The following is a 23,704-nucleotide window of genomic DNA, read 5'->3' on the forward strand; positions in this document are numbered from 1 at the left end:
TTATTCAGCAGTGGACGTCTTCCAGCTGATTATATCTACCTTTATCACGAGCGGCGTCTCCAGATTAATGTTTCTCTTCGTCGAGGTGGACCGCGAATTTCCTGGAACATGAATAGAATTAAGTTCTTGTTCCACGCTACAATCAAATAACTGGAAATATGATCATCGTTGCTTTTACCCTCGTATTTATTCGCTCATAAATCATTTAATCTGGCTTTCATAAATCCTGTGAGGTTTATTTAATAAATAACACACAATACATACAACAGTTAAAAAATAGAAACACAAATAGAACTAAAACTAACTTACTCTAATCCTAAAAATCTATTTACAAATTTATCACCCAAGTCGTTGCTATTGGGCAGGGTGCCCATAAGGCTGTCTGCGTTTCCTCGTTGTATGGCAATGCCAATACGTTGACCGAGGAAAGAGCCAGCCCTATAGTCACCTGTGGAACGGACAAGCTTCTATTCTTCTATTACTTCCCCCCACGGACCAAGAGTTTCAACAGCAAAAGCCGTAAATACTCGTATGTAGTTGTTTGCCAGATATTTACGGAATTTTCCTGTTTCGGCCGACACCAATTGACCTATTGACCTAGTCCCAATAAGCAAAGCTTGTACTGTTTACTATAGGCAACGGATAAACATACTTATATAGATAAATACATACATAAAACATATTAAACAACCAAGACCCGAGAACAAACATTCTTATTTTAGTGTTCTTTGAGCTATATCAATTTGGGGAGAGTCACTGAGTACAAACCAAGAATACTGTTAACTATTATTTATTCCCAAAAGGACGAGTACACTGTCCTATGGGCGAGAGACTACTGGCGAGCCCGTCGGTATAGCTAACCTATAAAGATATCGCTAAATGGGTAGCTATACAACTGTGTCGCTATTATTCATACAAATATCTGCCCCGGCCGGGGATCGAATCCGAGACCTCAAGCTTCGTACTTAGTCAAGTTCTCTAACCACTTAGCCATCTGGTCGTCAAATATTATGTGGATCCTAGTTGGCATCCGATACAGAACTGCCCGAAGCACCGCGCAACCGATGTCGTAAAGGGCTCAGTACTATGCTGCAGTAAGTATATGTGGGCCTACTGCAGCGCTGTTTTTCAGTCAATACCTTCATATATTATATAGATAATAGTAACGTACAATACACGTACCTATAGTATAAGAAGCAGCATCAGCCACGCAGCAGGCGCGTTTGCAGAGTCTCCTGGCAGCACCGCGGAGGTCCAGGCAGTAGGAGCCGTACACCAGCGGGTTCATGCAAGAGTTGGAGACGGCCATCGCGAACAGCAGCCCCTGGACGCGGCCGGACACCCGCCGGGCGGAGTCGCGATCTATCATATACCTGGAGAATATACCCTTTTTAGGCTGGAAACAGTGCTCGACCGACGGCCAGCGCTTACGCCACGGTCACGGACGGTCAGCGTAGCTATATCTATATTTGCAAGTCTATGTATGCGCACACAGCTACGCTGCGGGTACGCGCGTGATTTGGTGCGCGCGTACGGTCGGTCGATCCGTCGGTCCGGCTCAAAGACTACAGTATAATATGGTCCGGCTCGTTGGTCGCGCGGCGTTGGTCGACCTATGAGATTATATGGATGCGTTCAGTGCTTCGCTGACGGAGCGACCGACCTCTGAACTGTACACACGCGTCGCAGTTCGCCGTCAGCGTAGCACTGAATGAATTTTCGCAACCGACGGTCAGCGCTGACGGTCAGGACGTACGGTCAGGACGTGCCGTCGGTCGAGCACTGTTTCCAGCCTTAATCCACGTCAAGGTTACATTTTCGCCCGGATAAACTGATCAAGTGTTGCCGTATATGCATCTAATCCATTCGTAGGCAAATATCATTAATTTATATTGTTTGGTTATTAGCTCTAAAGGTCTCTACCCACTACATCGTATCGTGCCATGACCGTAATAGGAAAGTGTCAAGAACGGAATGTCAAGCGCATATATGATACGCGACGGCGACGGTTGGTTAGGAATCGTGCTAATGGGCATAGTATAGTCTCATACTTTTCAATACAAAGAATATTTTCATCTCCTGTTCGGAAAGTTTAATTTTCATGGGTAGATAGCCGGGTGGAAAATTGCGTTTTCATCTCTAGGGTGGAAAGTATTTTTTTTATTTTTCGATTAACCACGGAGTCAAAGATAATTGAGTTACGTCAATGACACTTTTTTTCAGGTTTCGGCCCGGCCATCTAGATGCACGTCGTGACCAAGGAGCTTATATACAACACTGGAGGTTGAACGCCGAACATCCGTTTGAAACAAGAAATTAGATCTTTATTATTACGTCACGCACATATTCCATCTCTTTCTTTATTTAGGTTAAAAAAGAGATGGAAGTCATTCGTGAATTGTGAAAGAAAGAGATTAAATAAATAAATACCATGGGACACTTGACACCAATGGGGAATGGATGGAAATTTTAGAAACGTTTGAAACTTTTTTTATCAATAGGAATAACCTTCCTAATTAACAAATAAAAATATCAGATTTTTAGTGAGCATCAATTAATTTTAAGAAATGACAGAGCTTTCTTTACCACCAAATTACGATAGTCCGGTTGGTTACGGGTTGTTCCATAACAAAAAATAAAAAATGTGCCTTTGACTCCTTTGTTTTGACAGGAGACACTCTTTACCGGTCCGGATAATACTAACATGGAAATACCGACCCTGTTTTTCATGTACACGCCCATAGAAACTGATATGAGCTTGCTGATGACAAGGTCGGTATTTCCATGTCGGTATTAGTATCACCTGTCAAATTATTTTTTAAAGTTTTTTGAACAACCCGTAACCGACCGGACTATCGTAATTTGTCGGTAAAGAAAAATCTTTACTTTTTTTAAATTAATTGATGCTACTTAAAAAATCTGATATTTTTTTCTGTTAATTACAGTCCATTCAGGATAACTTTGGACTCTAGAAGGTCACTGAAGAAGAGGTTCTAAACATTTTTTGTGAATTCGTAATAATGATGATGATGATGATGATGATGAATAAAAGAAGTAAAAAGATGAAGTCATGATTTTGTTTACTTTATAAGTAGATTAATACGTAATGTACCTACTTACAAAATAACACAATATTATACGTAATTTTCTATATAATATTAATTCGATTTATATTTATACACATTTTAATAACTGTGTTTTGTGGACTCATTCCCTGTTTAAAAATATTCTACTCGTAGTTTCTGCTATAAATCGCAAGCCTTTTTCAATTCCAAATTTCATCATTTGGTGCAGTGCTTTAGTTGTGAAAGTTAATACTATTTGGATATGATAAAAGGTCATCACATTTTGATCCAAACTGGCGACTAATAGCTATAAATAATCTACAGAATATTTCATGTGTCATCAATATTATAAACGTTCCCTTTTTGCAGAATGTTCTTTACCTCTGCCTCTTTAGGTATTTTAAAGGAAGACGTTTCTATTTTTAACAAAATAGGATTTTTTTTATATTGTATTTAAATTATTATATGAAAAATAGCAAAGTTAATCTCACTGATATTCATTATAATTGCTAAAGATTGTAAGTCTGTATGTTTGTTTGTTACCTACCACTTCACGTCTTAACCAATAAACCGATTTAGGTGAAATTCGATATACAGATAGTACAAGTCCCGGGGAAGGACATAGAATAGTTTTTTTCCCGGAAAATTGCATAGTTCCGCGGGATAGCAATAAACGGATTCTACGTGAACGGAGTCGCGGGCAACAGTTAGAAAATGAACATACATATATATGAGAATACTCGGGACCACCACGGACTCACCACATAGCCATGGTGGCGTAGGGCAGCCAGCAGAGCGCGAACACACTGACGATGGTGACGGTCATCCGGAGGGTCCGGCGGCGCGCGCGCTCGAGGAGCCGCCGGTCCGAGCGCCGGAGGCGGATTTGGTGCACGTCTTTGCGTCTGCATTTACCTGTCCCACAATCATCACTGTTGGACATAGATAGGACAAAGGCCTCCCCCATAGACCTCCAGCTTCGGTTGGAAGTGGCGTGCGTCCACCGTAAAGTCGCGGCTCACAACAATCAAACAATCATCATCAACATATGCAATTTGTACAGAATATTGATGAAGTAAGGTCATCATCATCATCATCATCCCAGCCTATATACGTCCCACTGCTGGGCACAGGCCTCCTCTCAGAACAAGAGGGCCTGGGCCATAGTTCCCACGCGGGCCCAGTGCGGATTGGGAACTTCACACGCACCATTGAATTGCTTCGCAGGTTAGTGCAGGTTTCCTCACGATGTTTTCCTTCACCGCAAAGCTCGTGTCGTAAAGTTCGTCGATGAAGTAAGGTACTTAATAAGTTTTTTTTGTCGATTTAGTTTTTGCTAATGGGGTTTAAAGTGTACAAAATTACATATTAAAGCCATTTTGAAAAAGTCTCGAGGTCTACAGCTGGTTTATAAAGGATTTATATCTTTTTTTTATTCGAATGGATGGAAAACGAGCAAGTGGGTCTCCTGATGGTAAGAGATCACTACCGCCCATAAACATCTGCAACACCAGGGGTATTGCAGACGCGTTGCCAACCTGGAGGCCTAAGATGGGATACCTCACGTGCCAGTAATTTCACCGGCTGTCTTACTCTCCACGACGAATCACAACAGTGCAAGCACTGCTGCTTCACGGCAGGATTAGCGGGCAAGATGGTGGTAGCAATCCGGGCGGACCTTGCACAAGGTCCTACCACCTGCAAAAAAAATCTATTGTAAAAATAAATAAATAACCTTAATTGGACTATATTTTTGTTCCTATAGGGGTGTGTAAGAGAGGCCATTGAAAAAAAAAATTTAGGACCGATCATTATACACGCTTGTATAACAACAATTAAGCAACTTTTTCGACATAAAATTTATAAATTATGAAGGAGACTTAAATGCGAAGCCTGAACTTGTTAAACTTTGTTACAACTCGAGACTGAACTGGTGTTGTATAAAATTTTACAAAGTTCCCCGTGACCTCGTCGCCGGCAAACCTCTCATTTGACTGCCCATTTGCTGGTTTCAGAGTAGGCGTTTTAGGCGTAGATTTAGTCGACCAAATAACTCCTTTACTGCCCTAAGCGACAATGTAATTTGCACGGGTTTAATAGGCCCGTAATTTAGGGTTATTCAAGGCCAAAATGAACAGCAAACATACAAAAATAACATTGATAGTAAAACTAGTTACCAGCAGTGTTAACGTTATTTTGAGCAAAGTATGCCGAAATCTGCAATCCCCCTGGTGTTGCAGATGTCTATGGGCGGTGGTGATCTCTTACCATCAGAAGTCTCACTTGCTCGTTTGCCATCCACTCGAATAAAAAAAATACCTACTAGATTTAAGAAGGACAAGATTTCGTCCGCTGCTCGACGGGACGGCAAAGGGTTTGACAAGAACTGAATACCTGGTACCATCAGCCGAATATGTGTTCTACTACCCTAAAAGTTGATAATTGTTTGCATGTCATAAAACAATAATGCCAATAGACGTGTCTGTCAAGTTGAAAGTTTGACTTTAGCAACATATACATTTGATAAGAACTTGGGATTTGATTTGTAGCATTCGAACATGGCGGATGTAGACAATATCTAATTTTGCTATTTCTGTTTCTTTGGCTAGTTGAAGTATAATTTTGATAGTGTTTTATGCGGCGATTTACCTTAACAGTGAACAGTGATCCCAAAATTCTATATTGCTCTCGTGTCTAACATTTTTTAATGCGCAAGTGGTCTCCGCGTGGTTTCTGGAATTTTACTATCAAGTTGCAAAAACTACAATCACCGTACAACGAGCCTCTCAAAGAGAGTTTGCCTCGACACTGGCGAAATTGTCCTATTAATTAGGACAGAACAGCCATATTTTAAAAGAGAAGAAGAAGAAGATAAGAACTTGTTTAAAAATTGATAGACCACTTATTTGTCTGATGGTACCACGAAACTCAGTGCGCTATGACAAGCGAAGCAACGCCCGTCATACAGTTTGCGATTATTAAGCGACAGTCGCTATTCAGACGTATCAATTATGATACTTAAGGTACTCATCAACTCTTAGCGAGTTGACTTTCCGCTATTATAGGCTTCGTCCTGCTTAATATATGTGCTTACGTATTTTGAACACAGTACACAAATTATCGGGTTGTGTATTACAAGATTGTCGTAAATTAATCGCAACCCAAAAAGTTTTTGTCTTTATATTCGCTTAAAACAAACGCGGCGAGCGAGTTCAGTCAAAGAAGCCGCACCTGAAAATTTTAAACAAACACAACAAAATAAAACAGTTTAAGTTATGTTAAACTTCCAGGAGCAATTTGCACGCTGATTGTTCCTTTTCCGAGCGAACTAAATTTTTGCACAAATTTCCTCACAAAGTAAGTGAATCCTAACACAGAACTTATCAAAATTAAATCAAGGAAAAGAATGTACTTTGATAAAACAGAAGAACTGAAGATAGGGTCTTGTTTAGGCTTTTAATGTTTTGTAGAAATTCATTAATTAGCTCTGACAGTTAACCCGTGTAGTAAAGTGTTTTAATTGTGTTATAACGCACACAATATTACTTGACTGTTTTCGTAATGACTACGGAACCCTATCTCGGGCGTGTCCGACACGCTCTTGGCCGGTTTTTTTAAATTTATTATCGCATCCACGCATATAACGATGGACTTCCCGGTCGATTTTTCCAACATTAATGAGAACATTTCCGAGCAAGTTGGAGAAAATAAAATACTAAGGGCCACACTCAGCGTGATGCCATGATGAGCCACAGCGCTGATTTTTAGTGTAAAAGAGTCACAACCAGAATATTATATCTTTATTCCGGGGTTACATAATTTCCGTAGGTTTTCCAGAAATTACATCGTGGTTTAAAAGTTTCTCTTGAATAACGCCCGTGCAAAACATGTATAATGTGTACTTAGACATTAGTGTTTGAGACTTCTGAACTTTATGTTCATATATTCTGATCCCCCCCCCCTGCCCACTACACTTGAAACTAACACTACATTTGAAATTTACCCCGAGCTTTACGGTGAAGGAAAGCATCGTGAGGAAACGTGCTCAACAAACCTGCGAAGCAATTCAACGGTGTGTGTGAAGTTCCCAATCCGCACTGGGCCGGCGTGGGAACTACTGCCCAAGCCCTCTCATTCCGAGAGGAGGCCTATGCCCTGCAGTGGGACGTATATAGGCTGGGATGATGATTCTGATCCCGAGAGAACAGTTAGGACGTGGGCAAGCCCAGCAAACTTTGCCTGGACTAACAAACAACTTCAAATCATATATAATTGAGTTACTGAAACAATAATTACGATCGCGAGGTACTGGTAATTTCTGAACACGCATTGGATCAATCATATTTTCACAAGTAATAAACACTTTTTTTTTTATTCGACTGGATGGCAAACGAGCAAGTGGGTCTCCTGATGGTAAGAGATCACCACCGCCCATAGACAACTGCAACACCAGGGTATTGCAGATGCGTTGCCAACCTAGAGGCCTAAGATGGAATACCTCAAGTGTCAGTTATTTCACCGGCTGTCTTACTCTCCACGCCGAAAAACAACAGTGCAAGCATACTTATGAATATTAATTGCAAAACTTACATATTATGTTTAAAACAAGGCGTAAAAATGGTGTGATCAGTGGCAGAAAATATACGTTGTTTACCGAAAAAGTTGATATTTGTGATAACAGTGGCAATAAACATGACAATGATGTTGAAAAAATTAATGTTACTACCAATCTCACAACTGTTGCAGTGAATCTCACAGAAGATACAGATATCAAACTCTACATCATAGTAGTAGTAGCACACAGACATTAATTTGTTGCAGAATTGCAAAATGAAGATGATATTGGTTAGCCTAAAATTGCTGCTAATTTCACGACTCTAGCAGTGAATCTCACAGAAGATTAATACTTAATTTGCACTATACTTAATAGAGAGATAAATTATACATGGATAATAGTGATAGAGAAAAAAATGACAAATAACAAAGTAACATTACCGTCGATCTCACGGCTGTTGCGACGAATCTCGCAGAAGATGCAGAGATAACAAGCCGTGATGATGGCCAGCGGTAGGAAGTACATGGCGGACAGACAGAATACGTTGTAGGCAACCTCTTGCTGCGGGGAACTGAAGGCGTCGAAGGAGACGCACTGCGAGAATCCGGGGACGACAGGGTGCTGTTTAACGCTGAATACTAAGCTCTGAAAGAAAATTAATCATATAGTTAGGTTGTTTACTTTGAAGAATTTGGATTTTGTTTTGTTTTTGGATCGAGTCGTCTTAAGGACTAAGGGACATGTCCTGGCGTCAACAACTCTCATGACATCTCACCATGGGGTCGTGAAATTGACAAAAATCATCATCATCAGCCGTAGGACTTCCACTCTTCGACATAGGCCTGCCTTACTGACTTTCAGTTGCTTCAGTTGGAAACGGCCTGCATCCACCGTGAACCCGTGGCCTCATGGTGAACATTCTACGCTGCGCTTGCCGATCCGCAGTATTCATTCGAGAATTTTACGATCCGTGCTCAAAAATCATCCATCATCCCAGCCTATTTACGTCCCACTGCTGGGCACAGGCCTCCTCTCAAAATGAGAGGGCTTGGAGACTACACTAGCTGACGTGGTTTGCACGGATCGGGTGAACGACACTATTTGAAAAATAGATTGAGTAGCGCTAACTGCGCGCGTCGTGTGCGACTGATTTTGCCTACCCGTGCCCGCAGGCATAGTAAAAGAGAAGTAGGTTCACTATAAACAGAAGTACACCGCGCGGTTTAAATGTGTGGCGGCCGCTTCCGCCGCACGCACTCGCTGATAATGGAGGATTAAGTTTTCTTTAGTCATGGCTGCGCTACCATCGGCACCGTACGTTTTGATGTTAGCTCGCTCGTCTTGCGCTCACCTTTTACGTTCGCATACTCGTATGTACTTACGTTTTTTTTTGTATTAGGTATAGTTGTAAATTAGTGTGTAGTGTAATAGTATCATGCAGGGACACATGAAAAAATAATAGATACCTACCTACCTACCTATAAACAATATAGTTATAAGTAGTATTATGTGTAGGTACACATGAGTAGTATGTACACAATCGCTATCACCACTCCGGCGAATTTATAAATAATATTTTTAAATTTAGTATAATAACAATAATATAGCGGCATAGAATCTTGTTTGTCTAGAAACAGACATACATAAGAAAATTTTAAGTTAAATTTCGTACTAAAATTATTTGCCGGTAGGTAATTAATCTAAAATAGACATTGACAATGCTAAGCATCCGCGCCGGAGTAGGCAGTTGTCTCCTAAAGGGTCGGAGTGTGCATACTTCTCCTCTTTTACTATGCCCGCAGGCGTGCGCTCGCTCTGTGCACCCGCGCCAGCTAGCGAAGGCCTTCATACAAACAGTGGCGTGGATCCTACACGTAGTGACTGACCTGAGGCAGGCTACACGCGAGGGCAACAGCCCAGGCGCTGTACAGCATCTGCTTGCTGCGTCTCCTGGCAGCCGGCAGGCGCAGTGGATACAGCACTGCGAAGAATCTGCAAACAAAACTATCATGTTTACATACTTAGGTGCAACATATTTTATCTTTTCACTTTTCTCAAAAATTGACGTTGAAGACCGTTGAAGTTGATAGCCAAAATGGCAAAAACGCAACCCTTAGTTTCGCCATATCTGTCTGTATTCATTGGATGAGCTAAGTTGCCCGAACTAAATGGATTTAACATTAATAAACTCAGTCCCTTTCATCAAAAGGAACGGCAGCTATCTCTCTCAACGAATCAGCAAGATCCGATCAGGAAGTTCAGCATTCGTTTTAAGATAATTTTCATCACACTTGCTCGTAAACAGTGTCGTAACACCCTCGACCTTAATGTGCTTGTCTTGAAACCTGTGGTCGGTAAATGAGTCATTGCCTGTACTAATTTTCATGTCATGAAGCCCAAGGTCGGTAAATGACTTTGTTGCTGCATGGTGTGCTGCTGCTCCGTGTGCGCGCTGCACACGCACGCCATGCACATGCTGCGGAGGGGGAGGGGGGGGGGGCAAGGGGAGCTGGCGCTGCTAAGAGCGCAGCGAGCGGTATCGGCAATTTTTGAAAAAATATGAGTTGTTCTTTTACAATTTTAATCGCAAATGTGATGAAAAACATTGTATCTCGCACGGGCGGTACTAGAATTACGAACATCGACTCATTAAAGCCGACTCATTAATAGACTCGTTCGTAATTCCTTATTTACCGCCCTTAAGACACAATGTACTATATTTCCCGCAGAACGTGAAAACATAAACAACAATGTTACATAATGTGTTACGCGCCAGTTAATCCAACAAAATTATACTGCTTCCGAAGTTAACGTGCGGAATCGTGGCGATAAACGCGGCACCTGCAATAACGTGGGCTGTGAACAATATTGCTTTTACGCTTGTAACGAGGTTTCATACAGCTCGTTTCATCCTAACTCTTTGTACTGTCTGGTTTAGCACATATTCGAAAAAATGACATTTAAATTCAAATTGCCTTTTCTAAATTCCACACCTGTTCAATTTACGTCAAGTAGCCATTCTATTCAGAGCCTCCGAGCTGAACACTTACCTTTCTTTTATCCTAGATCCTATAAATCTCTTAAAACTCCATAATAAACTCATAATTTTTTTTTTATGGGACACTTTGACACCAATTGACCTAGTCCCAAACTAAGCAAAGCTTGTACTATGGATACTAGGCAACGGATAAACATACTTATATAGATAAATACATACTTATATACATATTAAACATCCAAGACCCGAGAACAAACATTCGTGTTATTCACACAAATATCTGCCCCGGCCGGGATTCGAACCCAGGACCTCAAGCTTCGTAGTCAGGTTCTCTAACCACTTAGCCATCCGGTCGCCAATTTACTACTCCTATACGAAGAAAGCTTTTATAATTGTACTGTGGATGTGCATTTGTGAAGTTCATAAGATCATTAGATCGTAATACTACTGGACTTCAGTGCCATTGATTTATATAAATAAAGAACTGGGCACGGAAACGTAAGTTGATTAACTATGTATTTTTATAATTGTTGATGCAGTGTCAAAGCATACCTTTTAGATACTTAAGACCGCGTCTGTTTGTCCGCAGGTGCCCTTTTATTATTATCCTAAAAAAATATCACTGTCTGCCCTATTCCTGTCTTCTTCCTTCATCCGAACAACTTCCCCGGACACCACCCCGTGACACGCTGACGACTGTACTTCGCCGCTTGTCTATATGTCGGCGGCCGGTCGTTAAATTCGCCAAATCACGAAATACCTAGGCATATCGTGAAATGGCGCCATTTCATGATATGCCTAAAAGTTGGCAAGGCATATCACAATGTGCCTGCGAAACAATACGGCAGATCGATTAGAGCAACGCATTCGTCGATATTCCTAGCTCTATACCGGGCACATCGTGATATACCGAAAAAAATAAAAATTTAGGTACGACGAGCGAAGCGATGAGTGGTTAGTATGACTGTGACCACAACGCACGAGCCGAGCGAGCGAAGTGAGCGTGCCGCGTCAGCGGCCGGCGAAGTGCTAGAACCGATATGGCGGCGTTTCATGATATGCCTAGGAATTTCATGATCTGCCTAATGTCACTAGGCAAATCGTTAAACGGTGAGTTTTGAACGATATGGCGTATGTCCCTTAGCCAATTCATGAAATGGCGCCATTTCGCGATATGCCTAGGAATTACGTGATCCCGGGGATTTTACGATCGGCCGCCGACATATATATACAAAACATTTTTATGTATTTAATTATTTTCCTGTACCTCCGTCCGTAGGTATGTCACAATTTTACTCAAGAAATATAGATGTGTTGTGATAGCTCCGCACATGAATTTCGAAAAACTTTGCGGTGAAGGAAAACATCGTGAGGAAACCTGCACAAACCTGCGAAGCAATTCAATGGTGTGTGTGAAGTTCCCAATCCGCACTGGGCCCGCGTGGGAACTATGGCCCAAGCCCTCTTGTTCTGAGAGGAGGCCTGTGCCCAGCAGTGGGACGTATATAGGCTGGATGATGATGATGATGATGTGATAGCTGCTACTTAGTGCTTAGTAACAAAAATAAATATTTATTGGAAGCACTCCATACATAAAATGTAACTTCTTTATAAGTGGAAACTGTTTTGGCTTATGTATCATCTAAATTAATTTATAATCAACTGTGTCATATATGCTGTTTGTTTCCCAAATAAATAAATAAATAATAAATAAATAAATGTAACAGAAACTGAAAACCAATACCGAGTGTTACTACGCATTAGTCTTCATCTTTACTTGAAGGAGACCAATGTTAAACAAAGACCCCCCCATATAGAGCCAACTCGAAACTCGAAGTTTGTTGAGATTACAGTGCAGCCAACAATATCATTATTAACTACATATGTTATTACCTATCTGTGGTTTGCTGCACGCCCCGGCTTGTGTGATGTTTGGCAGATCTATTAAACAATATGGTGGGTAACAAATGGGCTTTTATTTAAACAGAAAAAAAAAAGAATTAATAAAGTTGTCGTGCGGTCCCTCTGACACTTATACTATTTAATACGAGAGCGAGAGGGACCACACGACACGAACTTCGAGTTTCCAGTTTCGTAGTAAACCTGCTGTAGCTTCACGATCTCGGTCTATCTAGTGGGATTCCTGCAAACACTTCATCTTCTGGTTCGTGGTCACTCGAGGACTTTTCTTCCCCAACGGTTATCTTTTCTTCTAACACTACTGCACTACTTGCATATTCGAGCTATGTCGATGACTTTACAGTACTTTCATTGCAGCATGGTGCGGGTGACAGCTGTCAATGTCACAAGACTAGAGAGTCAAAGTGTCGAAACTTGAGTCGATAAAACTAATAATTTAAAATCTTAATCATAATTAATGTCATCATTAATCCGATTATTACGCTAATTTTGATGAGAATATTAGTGAAATTCCAGGTTGGAATATTATTTGCCATTTAAGTACTCCGTTCAAGTTTGCGAGAATATTCGTTACTTACCAATTAATGAGTACTAACTAATTCAACATACATTAGCAAGGAGCAGAATTGACAAGATTTCATATTTCTAAGACTATAATTTGATTCGTTCTCTGTATTCTGTTTGGAAAGAGAAAAACGCTGATATTTTTAAAATTTCGCTACAACTATTAATTAATTTATTACAATTTTTTCAAGATGTGCTTATTCTAAAAGGGCATAACTCCAAAACTACGACACAATAGATCCATTACTTTTGTCTAGTCTCTTAAAAAAAAGCTCACGTAAATCTGACGTAGACGTTGCATAGAGAAAATATCAAAATTATGACAGCTCCTTTTTCTGGTGATAAAGGCAAAGGAAACATATCTATTCTGTGGTAGTGTTGGCAAATTCAGACATATTTTTTCATTTTTTGTATTCTTTTTAATATGGAGAAATCAATTATAATAAATATTTACCCATGTTCAGGAGGCAAAACTCTTTCGATTCCTGTAGTAATTAACAGATGTTAAAAAAATGAAATCTTGTCAATTTCACATAGCAAAAATCAAACATCAAAGGGATTGAACATAAGTTTTATCGACTATTCCAGTTATCGATGTTATCGAATCGACTCTTCTTGTTATCGCCTTGTAACATTATTCTGTAACATTTGACCTCTTTGATAAGCGACTTTCATCTCCATATTAAAATAAAATAAATCGCGTCAACGTCACATACCTATTATGACATTTATTTATGTCAATTGAGTTTTTCTTAGTCATTCCCGTGTTATTAAAATGGTTAATCCGAAAAGAAAAACGATTGACAAATTGATTAAAAAACATCCCTTTCTTATTTACAATGAAGATTCTTCAACGATATACTGCGTGAAGATAATTTAAAGCAGCTCATGTTCTTTATATTTTGATTTTGAACTAACTTAAAAAGCGCTATTTTAAAAGTACCTACTATTTCCTGTTTTATTAATTACTTAAATCAAAAAATCAAAATAAAAAAAAATTATATATTAAATATTTATCGATAGTCGATAAAACTTAATGTTCAATTCCTTTACAGTTTTATTTTTGCTATGAGAAATTCCGCTCCTTGTACATTAGGTCCCATCACTAAGGTCGGTACACAAAACTGCGATGCGATGCGAATTCGCAACGCAAAAAGTTGCGACACGAATTGCTGCGTTGCGATTTCGTGCGGCAAGGCGTCTCCCTTCCGTTTCACTGCGATGCGATGCGATGCGAATTCGCAAGATCTTGCGACGCGACGTACTAGCTCGTAGGTTTTTGCGATGCGACGCATCGCACTTTTGTGTACAGGCCCTAATAGAGTCTCTGGTGTTACGTTACATGCATATTAAGTTTCTTCACTTTATTGGGCTTTGAATTTAATTAATTGATTATAAAAAATCTGATAGCTTAAATTTATTTCGTATAACATACTAGTTATATACGTTCAAATATTTTACGCCAGTCATATATTCAGGCTACAACTGAAATATACTTCCATATATTTAGACCGCAGCAACTTTCTTTGAGGAGTAAAAGGAAATGTGCATCAAGAGTCACCCACACCATGCTAGAATGAACGCACTGTAGGAAGTAGGGAATCAATATCCGTTCCCGTCGGTGTTCAAATTAAAATGTATAGCTACTTATTTGCAGAGCTGGCTATATAGTATGATTGGTTTTTCAGTCTTTTTGCTTTCTTTTATTTCAACTCCAAATTTGTTACTTTTACGGGTATCCCGTGAAACCATATCGAAAATACAAACTGAGACATGGATGCACAGAAACACCAGAAAAAGAGACCAGCACTGGGAATCGAACCCAGGTCTATAAAGCCTACACCACTGCTGGACAGGAATCTAGACATGATTTTTTCCTATGCATACATATCTCAGGTTGCTTATTTCTACTATGCTACTTAAGCAGCAGCACTAGCGACATCTATGTTTCGTCAAGAGACGTCACACTGTTTCGGAACTAACCGCTCACCCAGACAAGAGATGTCGCTACTAAGCAATCAAATTATGAATGGTTTTTTGGAGTATTTTTGTATTTTTTATTTCAACGCCTAATTTGTTACATCTACGGGTATCCCGTGAAACCATATCGAAAATACAAACTGAGACATGGATGCAGTGCTGGTCTCTTTTTCTGGTTTTTCTGTGCATCCATGTCCCAGATTGTATTTTCGATCTGGCTATATAGCTCTTCGGCCAACTTCTGACGTTGGAAACAAATTCTACATTGCGCGCGGCACCTCCAACGGAAAATAAAATTCGTTTCAGCGTTTTTAGGGTAACATAGGACTACAAGGAACCTCTATTTCTTTTGAGTTATAATGTAAAGCCAAACGGGACACTATTACTCAGCCTCCGATATTTCTGTGCCAGCTATTGAAGATTGTGAGTTGTTAGACTTTCACGCCAAAACCGCTGGATGGATTTCGTTGAAATTTGGTGTGTGAATTTGGTTGATGCTTGAAAGAAAAGACGATAAACTAGGTACTTTTTATTTCGATGTTCCCACGGTTTCGGAATGTACAGTACAGTTGAAACATTTGATTCCTGATCTACCGTAGAACGTTCTTACAGTAAGTAAACACATAAATAAAAAGCAACATGTCACTATGACTTTTTCTTCGAAAAGGTTCCACACATATGGGCCACGATTCAGTTGCTACGAGCGTGTACGCATGTAAAATTCTGAAATCTCGACCGCTATGTCTGGATAATTAAAGCCGTGGTGGCCTACCTATCGCCTCTCAAGCAAAGGAACGTGGGTTCAAACCCGGGCTTGAACCTCAGAGTTTTTCGAAATTCATCTTTGAAATTACATTTCAAATTTATCACGAGCTTTACGGTGAAAGAAAAAACATCGTGAGGAAACCTGCGAGATAATTTAATGATGTGTGTGAAGTTCCCAATCCGCACTGGACCCGCGTGGGAACTATGGCCCAAGCGCTCTCAGCAGCGGGACGTATATAGACTGAAATGATTATGATGTCTGGAGACATGAAATCGCAGATGAATATCACCACGTAGTTACCTCATGCTCTTAAAATGTTACTTTAGTTTCTGCATATCGGGACTGAACATCCTCATTAATCTCTAGGGATTAAAATATTTTTTTTATTTACGTTGGAAAACCCTAAACAACCAATCACGGTGTTTGTGAATGAAGGATTTTTAGGGCGTGGAAATAACCTCAAAATGACAACTGTGCAAAAATATATTTAAAAAAAACACGATTTAATTTCGTGAATAATTACGAATAGGCATTAAAGATTAATTAATTTTATTATGCATAATCCAATCAGTTTAAAAATAGTTTTAAATTTTGAAACTGTTGGCTAAATATGCAAGCATTTAAAGCGTCACTTCAAAAACAATAAAAGAAAAGAAAAAACACGTAACAAATTTAGCAGGGCTACTATGAAATTCGGAAATCGAATTTCGTGTCGTTAGATCCCTTTGATACTATACTATTTAATACGAGAGCGAGAGGGACGTTAGGTACGATACGAACTTCGATTTTCGAACTTCGGAGTAGGCCCTCAGATGTCCATTACTCTAGCGTAAAAAAAACAATAAATAGTTTAAACGACCATAATGACACGAAATGTTTAGCCACCCGTCACCCGAGCAGAGCGAGCTTGTTTTAGTCCCTTGTTGAATAATGTACTATTATTCAAGTCTTCTAGAATTCCCGTGGGAATTAAATAAAACACCAGAATTTCAACTTTACTACCAGATTCAATGTTTCAAGTCACGTGATTCCGTGGGAAAGATAAAGCAAGGAATAATCCAGGAGGAAACGTTTTTTGTCGGCTGCTTTTTTTAATAACGAGTACGGTCGTCTTGAGGTGCTACACCGAAATTCGAAAATCGAAGTTCGTGTCATTCCGTCCCTCTGACACTTATACTATTTAATATATCAGAGGGACGTACTTGATTGACGTCGTTTAAGGAGAAATGTGGCGTAGCGTAAGTAGACGTGACCACAAAATACAATGTTCTGAGAAGAACAGGGGCGCTACTACTAAACTCGCAAATCGATGTTCGTATAACACCGTCCCTCTCGTATTAAATGACATACACTTCGTAGTATATAGGGCCAGGCCCCTTTACCACGAAGTGCAAAACTCGAACTTCGTATGTTGCCGTCCCGCTGACGCTTATGTCATTTAATACGCGAGTGAGAGGGACGGTGCGATACGAACTTCGATTTGCGAGTTTCGTAGTAGCGCCTCTGAGTATTTGATCTTAATTTCAGCTTGATACCTCTACGGGTTCCGGAGAAAAATAGTCTTGACAGACAGACAGGCATACGGACAGCAGAGTGATTCTATAAGGGTTTCGTTTATTCCTTTTGGGTCACGGAACCGTAAAAACCAATAGTATTCGAAATATGTTACCAAATCAGCATTTAATAATAACCAACATAATTAAATTTTAACTTAAAGTAGGTTAGATTATTATTTCCATACAAAACTTCCAGTTTCGCTCGAAGAACAGATAACCGTTCGGAGAGAAAAGTTCTTGAGTGGCACCGCGAACCGAAAGACGAAGCGTTGGCATTCCTCCCACTAGGTGGAAGGACATCGTGAGGGTGGTGGGCCGGTGGATGCAACTGGTGAGTTGTTGTTTATTGTGGAGTTCTAAGGGGGAGGTCTTTGTTCAGCGGTAGACGTCTTCCGGCTGATGATGATGAAAGCTTCCAAGGGTTAGGATCCGACGGAACAAGGGCTATTACCTGTCGACGGAGATGCAGACGAGCACGTTAGAGGAGAGGTAGAGGCCGAACGCTCGCAGCACCAGCAGCAGCTTGCAGCACAGGTTGCCCGCCAGCCACGCGTTCGTGAACTTCCAGCCAATCTGGACCACGGAAACAGAATGTATGTATTTATGGGGTGTGTAATCCATACTCATATTATAAATGTGAAAGTGTGTGCCCGTGTGTTTGTATGTTTGTCCGTCTTTCACGCCGTAACGGAGCGACGGATCGACGTGATTTTTGGCATAGAGATAGTTTATGGGCTCGAGTGTGACATAGGCTACTTTTTATCCCGGAAAATGCACAGTTCCCGAGGGAACAGCGCGCGATAACAGAATTCCACGCGGACGAACACGCGGGCAGAATAAAAATAAGTACCTACCACGGGACACTTGACACCAATGAGGGCTAACGCCGCTAGAGGCGCTAGTGTAGCGAGAGGTCTCCGAAATGTCAAATGTTAGGTACTGTTTTTGGGTGAGCTTTTAGTTTAATTAGAATAATTTGGTGAGTATTTTGCAGTACCTGAAATTAATTATGGCAAATATGCGTTACGGTACGGGGTAATGAACGTCTGTTTTGTCTTACGCAACACTGTGGCATGCTCGATATTTTTGTACGGTATTTAAATGTAAACTTTGTTTTCACGCCGTAATAACAAACTAACCACTATACTTCAGGCATGACCTTTGTCTACAGTGGCGCCAACTGGTGAGCGCGAAAACTGTAGCCCTTATTGACCGCGCGGGCTCTTGCCATCGCTTTCACCATCTCTTTCTGTCACCATCTTACACCGTTAGACAGAAAGAAGAAATAATGAATGCGATAGCAAGCGTCTGCACGATAGACAATACGGCCTCGTCCCAAAGTAAGTAAAGCTTAGAGAGCGGCGGGTTGTAATATTCGAGCTAACATGAAAGAGAGCACACAGAATACCGCGCGGGAAATAAGCGTGGCACGGTATTCTGTGTAGCCTATATAACGATATAAGCATGTAAGTTTACTGTCACAGGAGTACCGTTACCCGACGTCGACGTAACTTTAAAAGGCCTTGAGGGACGTTAAGGTATTTAAGAAGTCCTTGTTGACCTCTTGCGAGTAATGGAGAAGGGACGTGACGTGGACATCAAGATGTATCGAGATACGTGTTTGGTTCTAAAAGTCATCGTCACACACAAACACCACGCCTGTATTCCCAAATGGGGTAGGCATCCAGTAGGGCTTTTTAGGATTCCGAACGCAAAGGGTCTGATAATAAAATGAAATGAGAGCGTCTGTTTGTTGCTGGCAGCTTTTAACCTCTGACACAAAGGGGTGTTATAAATTTACGCCAATGTCTGTATGTGGCATGATGGCGTCGTAGCTCTCGAACGGGTGGAAAGATTTCGATACGGTTTTTCTTTACGTAAAAGCGAGTTTATTTGCGATGGTTGTTAGCTATGCTTGTCAAAAATTGGTTAAGCGGTTTTTGAGATATTGAACTTTGAAATAACAATGGTTTTTTTTTCAAGTTATACTTGAAACGTTTAGGTAATTAGCTAAATGTAAACAAACTTCAGCTGCGAGATTTGGTACATTCAAGGATTTTAAACATTTTACTTATCATAATAATACAAACTAGACTAGAGTATTTCAATACAGAAAAAATTCAATGTTTAGATAGTTTAATGGCGGAATTTTAATATTTAAGACACCAATTGACATTGTATTGTTTACATTTAGTTAATTACCTATCCAAACCAAGTATAGGTTGTAAGTACGGAACCCTAAAAAAAAAAGATAGCGAGTATTAGGACAGTGACGGCACTCACAGCTTACGTTGGACCTTGACTATGCAAAGTAGCACTTAAAATGAAAGGGCCATTAACTTACTGTTTGATTTTAAGCTTTTGTTCCCATCAAATAATCAAGCAACGAAAACAATTTTAAGTACCATCTTAGGCCTCTAGGTTGGCAACGCGTCTGCAATACCCCTGGCGTTGCAGATGTTTATGGGCGGTGGTGATCTCTTACCATCAGGAGACCCATTTGCTCGTTTGCCATCCAGTAAAATAAAAAAAATAAAAAAAATAAAAAAAAAAGTTCAAGCGGGAAAATCACCGCGAGTTTTCCGAGGAATTAATAAGAAATTCAAATTGGAAAAAAATGTTAATATAGATCTAAATACTGATTTAATGAGTCGTCCTTTCGATCCCTTTCATAATACAAGCTGGAAAAATGTTATGTTGTTCCCGGGGGGTGTTGTTCTGGGTTCAATGCATATTACAAGATTTTAATTAAATAAGTACTTACCTGTAATTCAAGCTTTACTGACTGTACTCTTTGTTAGGTTAGGTTACATTAGATAACAGCACAAGCTAGCACAACCGTAGCACAACCTAGCACAACCATTTGTTTTTCGAATTTCCAAAATGGCGGTGCTAACTTCACTCACATGAATTATTAGTAGTTTAAGAGTAAATAGCAGCCTAAGGTATAAAATATACCTAAACTTGGACTATTGAAAAATTATTTGAATTTTAGAAAAATATTACTTAATTTTTTCGTAATATCTACGGAACCCTATTTTGGGCGTGTCCGACACGCTCTTGGCCAGTTTTAACTGGATCCAGCCGTCCGGTTTGTAGTGGCAAAACTGTACAGCACATTTCGAACGGATCGGATTTTTGCGGTATCTTACAAACCGAATGCTCATCTGAAACCTACCACATCAGCACGTAACTACAAAAGGTATCCCGCAGAAACGGAATCCGCAAAAAACGGGACGTTGCCGTGGGAAAGGGCTCTTATAGGATGACATTCCTATTCGTCTGTCTATCTATCTATCCGTCTATCAAGATCCTTTAACTCAGAAACACGTCGAGGTATCGAGCTGAAATTAATATCCAATACTTCGGTTTGCATTAGCATGTCTGCTCTACTAAGGAAAGAAAAAAGAAATACTAATTTCCATTTTCATGCCTTTAAAGAGACTTTCGAAGTAGTTCCTTTGGCAGTACAAAGGAGAGAATTATTAGTATGAAAAAAAGGAACTACAGGAACCACTCGTACTGCTAGTACCTAATACGAGCACTAAAGAAAGTTGAAATAGCTGTTTCACTACTTTTTATTTTACTGAGCCATTATAAGATTACGTAACTCTCATTTGTATGTACGGAACTCTCAAAACATGAGAAAGGTTCACACTCGACCGACTTGTTTTGTCTTTTAAATAAAGTAATATATTTTTTCTTAAAAAATACTCGTGTACTTTTGAGTAGGTAAGTAAAACAACTCAAGACCATTTCTGCTTCCGGAATCTAATCAAAACTTCGACGCAAAAGTTATGAGTGTTAGAGCAGTTATAAAGGACATCAAACCGAGTTATTTGAGTGATTTTCTATTAAGAAATCCGAAAATTACTTTTACTCAAATATCTGACGTATTTTTTTATCTGTTACTAGGGAAACGTTGAAGGCGCAAGAGCACGTGGCAGGTCACCCATGCGTTGGCCGGTTAAGTTAAAACTACACTCAATCCACTGCACGAATGTTCGAGAAGGGCTGCAGCCCTTCGTACTCCAGTACGGGAGGAATGGCGACAGACTGGGAAGCTTGCCGCAACCCCTGAGGCTCATAATATTACAAGCATGTATGTATGTAAACTCTTTATTATACAAAAGAAACGAAACATAACACAATTGACAAACTTTGAGATACTTGTACAAGTTTCACCTGTCCCGTTGTCTGTCTGTCTGTCTGTCTGTAATCAAATCTTGCAAGTTAAATTCGACCAACTTACAATAGTTCGATTGATTCGAAATTTTATATTCTTATGTAAATTGCGTGTCAATACAATAATCTGGTAGTGACATCCTGGTAGTCCGGCCAGGATCGTCTCCATAGGACGGAACTCTTCAACGGTTAATGGCATCGACTTGAAATTTGGTATGCAACAGATGTATGTACAGTCAACAAAAAGTACAGTCAGCAAAAAAAGCTTGTATTCAAAATGTTTTTTTTCTAAAAACTTATTGTCTAACTTACTTCTTTCTTTTTCGATCTCGCGCCAGGGCCATCAGTATTGCAAACGTAATTAAATTAATGTCCTACCACCAGCGGTATGACGCCGCAGGTGACACAGACGTAAGCGACAGAGAGATGCGTCATGAGCAGGTCCACTCGCGTCCGTCTCCTCCGGCCCCGCGCCAAGGCCATCAGTATTGCACACGTAATTAATTTAATGTCCTACCTCCAGCGGTATGACGCCGCAGGTGACGCAGACGTCAGCGACAGCGAGATGCGTCATCAGCAGGTCCACTCGCGTCCGTCTCCTCCGGCCCTACACCAGGGCCATCAGTATTGCAACAGTAATTAATGTCCTACCTCCAGCGGTATGACGCCGCAGGTGACGCAGACGTCAGCGACAGCGAGATGCGTCATCAGCAGGTCCACTCGCGACCGTCTCCTCCGGCCCTACACCAGGGCCATCAGTATTGCAACAGTAATTAATGTCCTACCTCCAGCGGTATGACGCCGCAGGTGACACAGACGTCAGCGACAGCGAGATGCGTCATCAGCAGGTCCACTCGCGACCGTCTTCTCCGGCCCCGCGCCAGGGCCATCAGCACTGCTAGGTTGCCCAACGCCCCTGATGACAAAACATATCCTGTTAATTATGAATTCTTGAAAAAAGTAACCTTTTGGAGTTTGGAGTCTGATCAGCGGGTCCAAGAAGTATAACACAGAAGTATATAAATACATTTTTTGTACTGATTTGTAGAGTGCAATAAATAATATATGTATTGGATTGTATAAATATGGTCCTCCGTAAAGTAAATCAATAACTTGAATCAAACTGAACCAATCAATAACTCGGGTGTCGTTTATTTAGTATAAAAACTTTTTGTATACCTAATGTCAATGTTCCGGTTAATACAATAACCCATAAATATCATAATAAACGAGTAGCATAACAAAAAAATGCATAGGTATAAAAGCATAACGTTTTACATTACATAACATTCACTTAGCATAGCTCTACATTTGACATAAGGATCAGATGTCTAAGATTTAAGTATAAATAAGTTAAATAAAATAGAGCAGAGACATGCTATTGCATACCGGAGTATTGGATATTAATTTCAGCTCGATACCTCGACGTGTTTCTGAGTTAAAGAATCCTAATAAACGGACAGATAAAGACAGACGCACGAAAAAGTCATCCTATCCTATGCAGATTTAGTTAAATAATTTAAATTCTGCATTTCGTTTAAATATGCGAATATGCAAAGTGAAATTACCTAGTACAATTGATGCATAATTACTAGCATTACACATCCCAATAACTCAATATTCACCGGGCTGCCGAACGCTACATGCTTGCTACTACGTTATACGTTACGTTAGTATCGTGATGACCAAATTGGCAAAGCTTGGTACTTTAACTGCAAGGCACTGCAGCTGAAGATATAGCTTACTCACAACTGCTTCTTTCACAAGTTACAGTCAAGGGCAAAGATATCGATACGGCCAAAGTTACAAAAAGATGTATACACGACTTTATGCACTTAATATTAAGGCCGTGTATACATATTTTTGCAACTTTGGCCGTGTATATCTTTGCCCTTGACTGTACATAACAAAAAATTTCACTCCATTGCGCTCGGATAACACACAGTGTCACAAATACTAAATGTGGTGCCAGCATAAAGTATGTAGGCAAACAAGTATGACCTTTACTTTAGTTCGGGCATGTACAAACTTTGATGTGGGCAGTAACATAGTCTCTTCAAACATGACACGCTGGTTTCATCCCACACTAGATAATCTACTCTTGCCCTACGGTCA

General features: G+C 40.2%; 1 protein-coding gene across 1 annotated transcript; it reads right to left on the reverse strand.

Moving 5' to 3' along the window:
* LOC141439952 (adipokinetic hormone/corazonin-related peptide receptor variant I-like) lies at positions 1 to 23,194 on the reverse strand. The gene is made up of 8 exons (XM_074104416.1): positions 23,182 to 23,194; positions 22,375 to 22,523; positions 17,856 to 17,977; positions 9,507 to 9,612; positions 8,061 to 8,265; positions 3,827 to 3,980; positions 1,183 to 1,373; positions 1 to 101 (listed from the first exon to the last, which is right to left on the reverse strand). Exons 1-8 carry the CDS (start codon positions 23,192 to 23,194, stop codon positions 1 to 3), a joined length of 1,041 nt encoding a protein of 346 aa, XP_073960517.1.
* Between the last annotated feature and the right edge of the window lie 510 nt (positions 23,195 to 23,704).

The sequence above is a fragment of the Choristoneura fumiferana genome, chromosome 21 (genome assembly GCF_025370935.1).
Source record: "Choristoneura fumiferana chromosome 21, NRCan_CFum_1, whole genome shotgun sequence".
Classification (NCBI taxonomy): domain Eukaryota; kingdom Metazoa; phylum Arthropoda; class Insecta; order Lepidoptera; family Tortricidae; genus Choristoneura; species Choristoneura fumiferana.